General features: G+C 42.4%; 1 protein-coding gene across 6 annotated transcripts in view; it reads left to right on the forward strand.

Annotated features, from left to right (window-relative positions):
• LOC118102438 (multiple PDZ domain protein) overlaps positions 1–13569 on the forward strand; it is a 42522-nt gene that overhangs the window by 6003 nt on the left and 22950 nt on the right. For 5 of the 6 annotated variants that reach the window (XM_035148595.2, XM_035148596.2, XM_035148598.2 and 2 more), the window contains exons 4-19: positions 1412–1573; positions 1895–2034; positions 2742–2955; positions 3289–3411; positions 3669–3869; positions 4481–4583; positions 5663–5751; positions 6463–6697; positions 7628–7714; positions 8064–8143; positions 8351–8497; positions 9227–9397; positions 10059–10244; positions 10565–10774; positions 11755–11913; positions 12223–12375. In XM_035148595.2, coding sequence (XP_035004486.2) covers positions 1412–1573; positions 1895–2034; positions 2742–2955; positions 3289–3411; positions 3669–3869; positions 4481–4583; positions 5663–5751; positions 6463–6697; positions 7628–7714; positions 8064–8143; positions 8351–8497; positions 9227–9397; positions 10059–10244; positions 10565–10774; positions 11755–11913; positions 12223–12375 — 2460 coding nt within the window. The remainder of the gene's footprint in view (positions 1–1411; positions 1574–1894; positions 2035–2741; positions 2956–3288; positions 3412–3668; positions 3870–4480; positions 4584–5662; positions 5752–6462; positions 6698–7627; positions 7715–8063; positions 8144–8350; positions 8498–9226; positions 9398–10058; positions 10245–10564; positions 10775–11754; positions 11914–12222; positions 12376–13569) is intronic. The other variant, XM_035148601.2, reaches the window with a different exon arrangement.

A 13569-nucleotide genomic window follows, 5' to 3' on the forward strand; every position in this document is an offset into this window, starting at 1 on the left:
GTGCGTGTGTGTGTGTGTGTGTGTGTGTGTGTGTGTGTGTGTTTTTACTAAGCAAGGTTTATCAAGGAGCCATCCATTGTAAAGTCCCTACAGATCTTTAAATGGACTCCTTCCACATTGCAACAATGGTTTTCATAAACTACAACACACACATATAAACTTTGTAGGTTTTCATATATATAGGTCACAATAATATTTGTTTGTGAGCGTGTGTGTTTATAGGGTTTCCAAACCCAGCAGAACGTGTTTAGCCCCCTCAAGCAGAAACAATTTGGAGAAAGTGTGTATTTTGTGTTTTGTTGTTACACAAGAGCCAGACACATAAACGCACACACACCCACTGTCCGTCGTCTGGCTCCGCCAGTTAGGCCTAGCTCAGCCCATGTCGCTATGGCGACAAGGCCCCTCTCTCCAGTGAGAAAGAGGCCACTGCCACGGCGTGAAGTGGGGCAGAAACAATTTCTTAAATGTGCAAGAACCAAACTGGAACTTTAATCCTCTTAGCAAGGCCCCAGCTAACAAAGCTTATGCATGAGGACAGCAACTTAGCAGCATGCTACGCTAACTTAGCCCAGCCCATAGGGTTTTGTTTGCACCCTGCAGCACTAATGTGTCCTGTCCAATGGAATTCAGTTTCTGATAACGAGTTTTACTGTACTGAACTCCGAAAGTTGCACAGTCAACTTCCTCGTGCACACACACAAGTTCACAAGGACAGTCTCTGCTCGTCACGCCAAATACATTGTTTATGAAATTATCACTGTGCATGGACATGACTATATGAATCCAATCCAATTCAGATGGCCGTAAACATTACGGCCTTTGGCTAATGAAATTGGGAAAAACTCAGTTTCAGGCAGTTGACGCATTCATGTAGTTCATCTGTCACAGAAGTAAAGTCATTGCAGTAATTAAAAACCCGAGCGCGTTCAGGCATCCAGATGGCCGGTGACGCTTTTCCTGCACCATGACAGAAATATTGTGTTTGGAGCCTCGTCATTGTTGGAACATCAGCTAAGTGCCATTATCTCCGTCCAAAGGATTAGGCCGCCACAGATCCTGCTTATCATGGCGGGACAACAAACTATCTGTCATCCCAGTGGTGTCAAGACATCCCCAATTCAGGGTTTTGGTGTCTAAAATTAAACTTGATAAATGTCCATGAGGGGGTTTTGTTTGAACGTCCGTCTTTGGATGGATTAAACTCCTGCTGTGTGCACCATCAGAAATTCTAATCTGTAGCGTTCAAACTGCAAACCTGACATTTAGCTATTTCAATGAAGGGTCCAGTGTCTTTCTCGGTTTGATTTCTATTTGATCTTCTTCCATGGTTTTGAAAATGCATTTTTAGAATAATCCGCCAAAGTGCAGCATCAGTCACCACATGTCTGGTTTGTCTTTATGTTTCCAGGGGAGTCTCCCGTCATCACGAGGCAGTGACACTATTGATCAACTCACAGCAGCGAAGCCCAATGGAAGCCACGTCTCCTGCTCAGATGCATCTGATGCTGCACACACTGATGGAAAGACACCGTCTGAAGAGTTTGAGCACATCATCCAGTCCATGTCACAGGTATAAGCAACTGAAAATCCACCATTATTGAATGATATAATGCCGTAAGTCTATTGTTTCCGTCCTAGTAGATTTATAACCACATTTTTTATTTTAGTTTTTGCTCATTTTATCTGACAAACACAAACGGGTAGATAGCAGATAAGTATTTCAACTCAAGCTAAATATCTGAAGACAGTGAAAAATGAGAAGCTCACACTATAGACAGGGCTCTCCCCTCTTGAGGCACTTCAAATAGACTTCTAAAGGTTGCCTGTGGGCTTTGATGCTATAATGAATCAGCAAGGGCCCAACGTGTATGTGTGTGTGTGAATGACACAGGGGCGCTACGTGAGTCATGTGGAGCTGCAGAAGCCAGTGTCGGGAGGTCTGGGCTTCAGCGTGGTGGGTCTGAAGAGCGAGAACCGCGGCGAGCTCGGCATCTTCATCCAGGAAATTCAACTGGGAAGCGTGGCTCACTGGTAAGAATCGACCTGCAGTTATTACCTCCACCAGTTCGGTTATGTCACCATCTGCGTTAGTTTGTTATTCAGGGGGCTTGTGCAAAATTTACAGAACCAATCTCACTTTCTTTAACAGAGATCTTTATGAAAAGAAATCAGGCATACATAGAGTGCAAGTATGTATGAGCAGGTTCAATATTAAGCAGTTTGTGAAAAGAAATCTGTGTACGTGGTATCTGATCTCAATACATGTGTTGGTGGAGGTATGCCCTCTCAGACTACCCCTCTAGCCCAAAGGGACATGAGAACACGAACATCGATTTTTTTTTAAGACGGAGTCAAATCATTTCACTGCAAGGGTTCAACATTTAGCTAACTGTTGAATTCGAAGTACAGAATAAGATACGTCTGTTTCGCTTAGAATGTTATTTGCTGATGTTTTCCTCAAATTAAACATTATAAATGTGGAAGCTATTATTTTCACAACTTCAAAACATCTCCAGACTTTACTTGATTGAAATATGAACATAAACTCAAATTTGAACCTATACATTGCAGTTTGAGAGAAATGTTGAGCCAAAACAACAAGCAAGAATGAAAAAATTACAATATTGACATGAACACTATCAGACACAGTGAAAATCTTACAGGTTCTCCAGGTTCAGACAACATGTACTACACTATGCCCTTATCTAAATCACCCACTCTACTTGTTCCCCACACAGTGATGGGAAGCTCAAAGAAGCCGACCAGATCTTGTCCATCAATGGTCAGCCCCTGGACCAGACAGTGACCCACCAGCAGGCCATAGCCATCCTGCAGAGCGCCTCAGAGAGGGTGCAGCTCACAGTGGCCAGAGGACCGATACCTCAGCTGGCCAGTCCCGTGGTGTCCCGCACACCCTCCGCCGCCAGCACGCTGTCGGCCAACTCCAGCACGGTATGAATACACTGAACACTGGGTTCACAGTCTGAGCAGACTTCTAAGTGAAGACCTGAAGTCACGCAGGAACAGTTCGTCATAAACTTCTGCACAGACACAACTGAACAAAGACACATAGAAGCAGCTCAGTCCTACACAGCAGTACAGTGTGAATACTAGATTCAAAGGCAGACAATCATCAAAGAAAATCAAGGCGTGCTATATAAAAGTACTATCTGCTTTACATATCCAAAGCCAAATTCATAATAACTGAAACACTTTGTTCCTACGTTAAGTTCTCACAGTTTTCTTTGCCTCGTCTCACTCTTTCTTCCTTTTCACTTTACCCAGTTGCAGCACGTCGAGACAATTGAGCTGGTCAACGATGGCACTGGCCTCGGATTCGGTATCGTGGGAGGCAAGACCACCGGGGTCATCGTCAAGACCATCCTTCCTGGAGGCATAGCTGATCAGGTGATTGCATTGATGCATCTCGACTTTCTTTGGGGACTGGGAGGCTTAAGCACTTTGAAGTGTTGTTTGTACAGTGACTACAGAAAAGAGACATTTTCTTGTAGTTTACACTTTGAGGTGACTCTTTTCAGCTGGGTACATGAGTTAATTGCAAGCTAGCACAGAATTAACTGTCACCTTGTGTTTTGTTTGACTGGGTTTGATTCCTACTGATGCGACACAGACTCAGACAGAAAATAATACGCTCTCTACCTCAGGACGGTCGCCTGCGCAGTGGGGACCACATCCTGAGAATCGGAGACACTGACCTCCACGGCATGGGCAGCGAACAGGTGGCGCAGGTCCTCAGGCAGTGTGGCAATCGGGTGAAGCTGGTGGTCACCAGGGGCCCCGTGGAGGAGAGCGCCTCGGCCTCGGCCGTCATGCCAGTGGTGCTCCCCACTGTCAATGAACAACAGGTGAGAGTGGTGCTGTGATCTGACACAAATCCTGACAATAAGGAAACTTTAAAATTGATTTTATCGTCCGCAGTATCTCCAGAGTGAAGCAGTTTCTCTGTAACAAAACAAGATGACTGATTATCATATGCAAGCGCGCATTCAGAGTTCTGCAACATATCAGACCTAAAGTTCAGCTCTTTCATCTCAATTTCTTTTACCTTTTCTTACCTCTCGGCAGCTCTGGATATATGAAATTAAAGAATATTGCAGGCTACATCACCTGTGACTCACTCATTCGAGAGCAGATGCTGCTTTACTGCCTCAGAAACAGCACTTTTTATGGCTACACTCAGCTCTCTACCCTAAACATGAATGAATTTCTGCGAGTCACTGAATGAATGACAAACGTTATATCCTTTTGATGGCGCACGTTAGCTGGTGTTTTTTTTATTTTCTTATGGCTGACAGGTTCAGAGCGCTCGTTCATCAAGGTTGAAAAATGTATTTTGGTGACCATGTGGGGCGTCGGATGAGTTATGTGTCACCGTTTGTATTTTCCCACTGTTGTCAAATGAATTATCATTTACTTTTATTTGTTTAGTTGATGCTGACCGTTAATCTTCTCACAGGGCTACGAGGACGAGGAGAGTGAAGCGTTCGATGTGAGCCTCACCAAGAACACCCAGGGACTGGGGATCACTATCGCTGGCTACGTTGGGGATAAGAATTTAGGTGAGGAGTGGCAGATTACCTTCTTTCGATCAATGATCATTTAACAAATTAAAATGTCATATTGATGTTTAATCCCACCTGTGCTTCACTAAAGATGCGCTTATCAATGCTTTTTCAAGCATAAAAATCGAATGGATCACATGCGTTATGTGTAAGAGGTTGCTTGTGTCTTACAAACCCAATTTTATCCATTGTAAATAAAGATGGATGATACGTCTCCACTTCTTCCGACTATTCAGACATAAAACAAAAATATCTATAATAATATATACATAATAATCAAACATCAGTCCGATAAGAACTACCAAATATAACCATCTTAGAGAAAGAAAAAGTACTTTTAAGTTTGGTCTATGTCCCAATTACTAACATGGACAAGTCTATGTTTTTTTTTCATCTAACTGTCTATAGTGTATTTTTTTATCTTGTAGTTTATTCTTTTGGTTTTTAGACCTGCCTCTTATCAGCACTTTTTCAACTTGTGGTTGTAACTTTTAGCAAAACTGATCTGATAAAGCCGTTATTGAAAAGTAGTCCAAACAGAACTAAAAAGAGTGAATATTAGACTTATTTTTATCAAATGGAGAGACACAGAACTTGTGGCTGCTAATGTCGCTCTAATAGATATAATAACTGTTCGCTAACACTTTGACGACAACAACTTTATATGGTAATGTCGGGGTGGTGTTTTTAGCTCTTATGTGCACACACAATTCATGCACTTCTAAATTAATTTCAAAATACAATTCCGCTTTAATCTATTTGCTTTAAAAAACCCCAGTCGTCGGCCACAACATAATGGCACCACAGATAGCATTTTATTATAACCCGTTATGTTCATTGAATTAAATTGAATATCGAATTGCCTTTGCTAAAATGAACTCTGCATTTTCTGTAGGCATATATGCACTTTGTTCATCACATCAATGATTATGACTTATGCAACCTCCTCTCTAACACTGACTCCTACCATTAAGGTTGAACATCTGTTTTCTTCTCTCCTTGGGTCTGTATTTATAACGTCACGATTCACGACTCCTCATCCATCTTGATGTTTTTGTCTTCTTCCGACTGCTCAGAGCCCTCTGGTATTTTCGTTAAGAGCATAACAAAGGACAGCGCCGTAGATCAAGATGGCCGCATTCACGTTGGAGACCAGATAATCGCCGTGAGTACACCCATCATGCTTTTTGTAGCCATTACAATTTCCCCTGTCTGCAGTGGCACAATTATAAATTACATCACATTTGCCCATTCAGCCATTGGAGGGGAATTACGAGATACATAATTTGGGGATAATTCACAATCAATTAAAAGTTCATAAAGGATTTTTTTTTTTGGGCACTTGTGACTCCGAATAAAATAAATAGTGTCAATTTAGCATAATGGGAAATTAAGCTTTAATTGAATTTCTGCAGGACATTGAGAATGAAGTGAGATTGTCTTGCATCCTATTAAACATCAATCACCTTTGCCCTGCGTTTCCTCACGTTCTCACAGAGACTTGTTTTGTTCTGTTGCATTGATATATATGTTTGTGTGTGTGTGTGTGTGTGTGTGTGTGTGTGTGTGTGCGCCTTCTGTGTGTTTGATTGAGGTTTGCAGTTAAGTGTAAATGATGATGTGCTTTAGGACTCAGATTAGGAACTTAATTGACTGTGAATTATTTAAATGTATGGAGTTGTAAGCGGCCCTCAGTGATCTAAATAAAGTGAACTGCTAAAATAGATGGGAATGCTCATGTGCAGCACTCTGTTCCTGTGTATGCCTGCTGGTGTTGATAATTGCTCTAATCAATCTTATTTCAATTTCAACCATGTCAAACAAGCTCTTTTGCCCTGATTTAATCCTCCTGCTCCCGAATGATCGCCCCCTGCAGGTCGACAGAGTGAACATACAAGGATACACCAACCAGCAGGCCGTGGAAGTGCTCAAACACACCGGCCAGATAGTCCACCTTCAGCTGATCCGGCGGGGCTTCAGGCCTGACGAGATCCCCCCCGCCGTGACCCCCAGCGTCACCATCCTGCCGTCCTACACCACCATCCCCACCACCACCATCGTCCTGAGGGAGCTGGAGCTGGAGAGGAAGGAGGCCGAGGAGCCAGCTCTAGGTAGGAAGGATAGAAAGTGAGAGGACTTTAATGAGGGACAGAGAAGGAAAAGAGATTCTTTGTCACTCATCATCCTGTCAGGAACAAAAAGTGTCCTTTATTGTGTATATGTGGCTCAGACAGGAGTGTTCACCACGCACTCAGGAGTAATTTCCCCGTGACTCCAAATTGGAAATTTCACTCACTTTAATCCTGATGGTTAAAAACAGAAACACAAAATTCTCCAGACACATGAAAACAAATGAAATTCAGTCCAAACTGATGTCAACATTATAAATTACAATGTAATGATGAAACTGTCCCTTCACATAACCAGTAGCTGGTGAATTTATTCTGTCATGGAAGGTTTTTGATTGTTAATATATTAAATAGATATTTAACACAGGGATTCATCGCAGAAAATTGATTACTTTTAGCCATTTAAAAGAAGAATAGAGCGAGAACGCCACATTACTCTCCATCCTCACGTAAGTGAGGGAGATGGTCAGGTAGAAATAACTACTTAAGTAACACACTTATTTAGTATGGGCACTGCAATAGTTAATAGTAATTTCATGTTCGGTGCTGTGTGGAGCTCCAAAGACATAAACAGTGGCATCAAAAGGTAATAGGATAATTGTATATGTATTTAAAGTGCCGGTGTGTTTCGGGACTGTCATCAAGAACATGCATATTCTCTGTGGACCAATGGGAAAATGAGATTAGCTCCTCTTCTAGACGGACAGTGATTATGAGTGAGTCAGACATGCTCGTGCTATGTTGGAGGAATTAACAGATAAACAGATGCTTGCTTTTCCAAATCAATTCGGCATTGATGTATACGCTACTTTGAGCAGATTACTTTTTCCAGTAGGCGCGTGTGCCTGTACTGTCAGGTGTCTGTGCCGCTGCCTGCTTCTGTCCATCACACTTTTCATCGTGTGCTTCCAGTCACCGCAGATGAAGAGCCGCTTCAGACAAAGAGTGAAGGATCTGATGTCAGCGCAGCCATGGATCAGCTAACAGAAGACAAACATGGTAGGAGGCTGGGACTGGGTTTTTTTACAGCGGGAAAGATACTGGGCGCGCGCGTCTGACAGATAAAAGGTTCCTCGTTGTCAGGACCATGCTGACTAGCAACACACAACATGAGGAAATAGGGAGATGGCTGCTGTTAGTATTTTCACAGACTGCAGTAAAAATTGAAGAGAGACAGATAAAAAGCTTTTTTTTATGTGGGGTCTTCTCTCCAACACATCGCAAGTACTTTGGAAACAGTGATGAATTTATGTTGCGTTGCCGGCCGTAAATATTTGATCATAAATTTGCCTTCATGTTGTTCTGCTGAATTTTAACAACAAGTATTTTGTTTTTTGTGTTTCCCCAGGGATGAGGTTAACACCCTTCGAAGAGGAACGACTGATGAAGAAGTGGGAGGAGATTCTGGGTCCGAGTAATGAAGTTGTTGTAAGTTTCCTTTTCAAAGTGAATTTCTCTCTCTCATACATCAAATTAAGTTCAAGGGAAATGGTAAACAGCTCAGAACAAGTTCCAGAAATGCAAGGAGGAATGTAGTTGTTTAAAAAATGGTGGATTGAGTCATTAATGTCCAGTATTTAGAGATAGAAAAGGTTCACTCGCTGATTGAGATGTGTTTTGTTGTTCCCACTGCAGGTGGCTCAGGTGGAGAAGTACAGTGAGAACAGCGGCCTGGGGATCAACCTGGAAGCCAACAGTGGACATCACTACATCCGCTCTGTTCTACCTGAGGGACCCGTTGGTCGCTGTGGCAAGCTGTTCAATGGAGATGAGCTGCTCGAGGTAGGCCTACGTGTTCACCTTAACAGTGGAGACCTTTTGATACTGTATCAAATATTTAAAGAGGTTTAAATATATTAAGCAAAATATGTTGCTCATGGGACACTTGAGAATGTTACAGGTGTATATATATATATATAGACATGCATGTGTTGAAGGTGTCAGAAATTCTTATTGCCTCACGATTTAAGTTGAGGTATCGAAAGGATAAATGCAACGTTTAGACGTAGGGCAGAGCGATTGAAAAAACTAAACAGACATGAATGTGCAGTTCTTCTTCTTTTCGAGAAAACCAGGCGCTCATTTAGTCTGATGTCGCCTCGGCGGCGCATTCAACAGACCTCTGCTCTGAAGTTCCCCTCAGCTCTACAGAGCATTCTCCCATCTTTCAGTGCTTTGTTTTGGATTCACAGCCTGTAACTTAACAGCTCATTCTCACTGCACTCGTTTACAGCCCCAACAGGAAGCTACTTTCATCAAAAGAGATTTAAAAAACAAGCGTAGGCTACATTCTCCAGACCAGAGCAAAAAGGAAACTGAATATTAAACTTGAATTTGTACGGTGGCCAGAAACGTAATCTCTAGTAAATGCTGCTCTGTGTCTGCTGGGTTCACTTACACAATCGCCACAACAACTTGAACAGTTAAACAAATATTGTGTCAATATTGAGTTCACAGCTCAAACAGTTTTCCTCTTTACACGACTTTAAAGATAAGCCCTTCCTGTCACAGGTCAACGGCATCTCTCTGATTGGCGAGACCCACAAGGAAGTAGTCCGAATCCTGAAGGAGCTTCCACTGTGTGTGAATGTGACATGCTGTAGACCCGCCCCTCACCTGCAGACTGACATGGACGCCGTCCAACCAAAACCAGAGGCTTTGCCCACGCCATTCAAACTGAAGGTAGAACATCACCATACATATTACTTTTGAAATGTTTACATCCACCGTGATAAAGATCTTGATGTTATGAGGTTCAAATGTAAGTTATCTTATCTCCCTCAGTGCTAAAATCATGCAGGTGATATAACTTACAGAGCATTGCAGCAGACGATGCATATAAGAGTGAGAAAGTCCCTGCATCATCATGAAAAATGTCTCCTCACCCCCGCACATAGGAAAAAGGAATGATGATTGGAGAGCGATACTCTCTCAGTCCTCCTCTTCCTTTATAGCCCATCAGCCATTATCAGCTTAGCCTGTGCTGTCAATCGCTCCATTGCCAACCATGATGGATTAAGACTTAGCGATGAGCAGGGGAAGGCTGAATGTTTATTAAAACCAATTCTAGTAATAACTCAGCGGCAGTAGCCAGCAACATTTTGCTCGATGTTGGAAACATCAAAAGCAGCTTCTCTTCGGGGAAGGGGGTTTTCATCTCCACCAGCTTTATCTGTGATAATGCACTAAGGCGCTACCATCCCAAAGATATTTCCCTTGTACCCACTGCCAGAAACCTGAGCCAAGAACACAACAAGAGGGTAGCAGCCTATAGTTTGGGAGTTAAAGTCATGCTGTTAGAGCATGGCTTCCTCACTTTCCTTTTGGGCTTTTCCCCCTGCAGAAAGAAATAGACCTGAGCAGCATACTGGTTGCCGAAGACTCAGAGGTGAACAGGGGAGCGGCGGAGCAGGATAATGTGACAGAGGAGGCAATAGGATCTCCGTTGGCTATGTGGGAGCTGGCGATCCAGAATATCGAGCTGGAGAAGGGTGAAGGGGGACTGGGATTCAGTATTTTGGACTACCAGGTGGGAATTGAATGAATAACTTATTTGACATAAATATGTTTGAGTAGTATGAGTTTTAAAAGAGTTTCCTGTATTGTTTATACCCTAATCTCTCATTGAGTGCCACAATCAGATGGAAATTGTCATACTTTTGAGTATTTTCAAATGTCAAAATTAATTGTTTCTCCTCCTAGCCTCAGAACAAATTGGTCAATTCAAACATTTATTCTAGTAAAATAAATTTAATTTCTTGTGTTCGCCTTTGGAAGTTAAAAGCTGTGCGAGTTTACTTTTTTAAACTTCCTCTAACTGAACTTTACTTGGGCCCGTTTCCGCCACAGGACCCGATGGACTCTGCCAAGACGGTGATCGTGATTCGCTCTCTGGTCCCCAACGGTGTGGCAGAGCAGGATGGCAGACTGTTGCCAGGGGACAGACTCATGTACGTTAACAGCACCGACCTGGAGAACGCCAGTCTGGAAGATGCCGTCCAGGCCCTGAAGGGGGCCCAGCTCGGCCAGGTCCAAATCGGAGTCGCCAAACCGCTGCCTGTAAGCGATCAGTATTCTTCCTCTGTTTTGTTTGCTTTAAACCCGTCTACATGCTGAAGGCAGGATGTGACCTGTGTGTGTGTTTATGTTTAGGTAGACTTTTGTACATGCTTTTGTGATTTTATATTAATGAATTTGTGCAGCATGCCAGGTATTTATCACTCTGGGTGTGCAAGGTTGTCTTTACATCATGCAGCTTAGTAACCAGTCACGAGGGGTCATCTTACAAGGGCTTGAATTTTTCATGCAGGGAAACGCGTGGAGGGAGGCTGCATGGTTTAGCATTCCACCCACTGTTCTTTCAGAGGAGGTGACCGGCCGAAAATGCTCTTTGCTTCATATTATTATGATATTGAATTTACCAAGAGCGTGGACCCTGTCGTATCGTTTAAACACATCGTTGCCCCGGTGTGCAGAATATGATGTCTGTGCAGTGGCATGTTCATCGCTCCGGGGCACCCGCGCGGTTTTGTACAGGATGTTTCTCTCTCCGCAGTGCTGCTTGCATTCTTTCAGCTTTTAGAGCTGCATTTCTCTTGTATTGAATCTGCCACTGGATTACACAATGAGACCTCTGGGCTGCCAAGGTTAGCTGGATTACAGAGCAGTAGGAAGCCTCTGTGGAATTATCCAGCTCTCCTGCAGGACGTGGAATGTACTACCGAGGGGTATCTTGCTCTATTGCCTCTCAAAATTGACAAGTGTAATCCTCCCAACATGCCTTCTTGCTTTTCCTATACAGTATACGTGGGAGCTGCATGCTACTGTCAATATTAATTTGAAGCTATTTCTCTGATTGAAAGCGAAGACCAAGATTATTCAACTCGACTGAGTGTACAAGAAGTCTCAATGAGTCCTATCATCTTTTTTTCCATTTCATATTAATCTATTTGAACTTGATTTGGTCTTTAAAAAAAATCAATTTAAAAATCAAATTACACAAAGCTGGAGACACTGAAAGAATTTCTCCACTTTCCTAGGGAATATGTGGATATTCCCACTCTCAACACTCATATGGTGAGCAGGAAATAACTCCATCATCCATCATCCATTCATTTGACTTCACCAGTATTTTGGTTGAAGGGGGAGAGGAAGAAGATCTGGCTGAGGGCATCGTTTACCGAGCAGAGCCGGCATTGGTTAGTTAGCTTTTGGGGGTGAAAACATGGAAAATCAATCATAATGTCCTAATAAAATGGAAAATCAAACTGTACTTGATTTACTTAAGTCTTAATATTGACCGAGAGTGATCTGATTGTTTGTAATTGGGCAAACGTTAGCTTATATGTGCTGTATTGCATTTTGTTGTTAGCATTAGCGACGCTAGGCTCTTAGAATATCAGAGTAATTTTAGCTGTCTGTGATTGGATAATTCACCAGTTAGCTCTGTTAATAAAAGTCAGTTTTCTGTCCCTGATTGGTCATATTGTTATCCTCCATTACCCCAGATTGACACCGGTGAAGCAGACCTGTCTGATGAAAGGGTGTTGGATCATTCTTACTCTGGGATGGAGGACGACACGTTCCAGGCGTCCATGATCGCTCTTCACGGTAGCAGCTGCAGCGCAGATCTGGACTACTTGCACTCCTCCACGCCAAAGGTAAGAAAACGTTTGTATTACACCACAGAGAAAAAAAGATAACTGATAGGAGAAGGACCGATTGAAATGATTCCCTCATTTCATGAAATGTTGCCGCACCAGTAACTGCCCTTTGTCCGAATGAGCTGGAAAGCATGTAGCCATTATTCTTTTTTTTGCAATCAAGAGCCAAAATGTCACGAGAAATGTTTTTTCTGTCTTTGTTAAGGCGGCAATAACATTACTGACTTTGTTGTTATATGAGGATTGAAGCTGGGGCTACTTTTGTTGCCCCCCCGGAACAACATCTCTCCCAAAATGGATATTAAATGACGGGGAAAATAAACAAAGAGGAGTGAGAGCCCCACAAAGTGTTTTCCTAAGGGTACCTGCGCCTCCATTTTAACCAAAGGTCACAGCGTATGGATGATGTAATGTAGTATGGATAATATGGACAGTTTCCCTGTCTGATCCATTCGTGTTAATGGAACAACAATATAAAAGGTCAACACTGTGTAATGATTAAATTAGTAAGGTGAGTTCACAAAGTCGGAATAAAATCACTGTGAAGGAAACAGTGATAGACGAAAGTCATGCTACTGAAGCTCTGTAGAGTCGTTGAGAGACTATGCCCTTTTAATATGTAATTTTAGTGTTATTTAGAAATAATGGAGGATTCTGACATGTTGCCTTATCTTGGATTTCCTCTTCATTAAGAACAGAATCTATGCTCACTCAAAAGAACACGTTCACACACTAGAGTCCAGTTTGAGTCCGACGTCTTTATATTTTTAGTTTAGCCATTCTTGACTTCTTAAATTTTCTTTTCTTTAAGAACACTAGTGCCAATCATAAGAACACGTCATGAATCGGACGTCGAGTTTTCTTAGGATCTTTCTTAAGAACAAAGAAGATATTGGCGAATGAGGCCCATTGACCTTCATTACGCCCTAAGATTTATTTGGTTTACTGTAGAGACACCATATATTATTTATGGTATATACACATTCAACCAAGGTACAGTGATTACTAACTTTTTAAAGAACATACAAAATGTACTAGAAACTAATTTTGTCAGCGTTGCCTGTGTATTTTTCGAATTATCATACAGGTCATACTCCTATTCGACCCCTGCTTTGCGTGGATACACAAACAAGTCATCTCATAATTCTAGCTCTACCTTATTAAAACGAAACCTTATTTTTTGTTTTACTC

This window comes from Hippoglossus stenolepis, chromosome 23, assembly GCF_022539355.2.
Source record: "Hippoglossus stenolepis isolate QCI-W04-F060 chromosome 23, HSTE1.2, whole genome shotgun sequence".
In the NCBI taxonomy this organism is placed as follows: Eukaryota; Metazoa; Chordata; class Actinopteri; order Pleuronectiformes; family Pleuronectidae; genus Hippoglossus; species Hippoglossus stenolepis.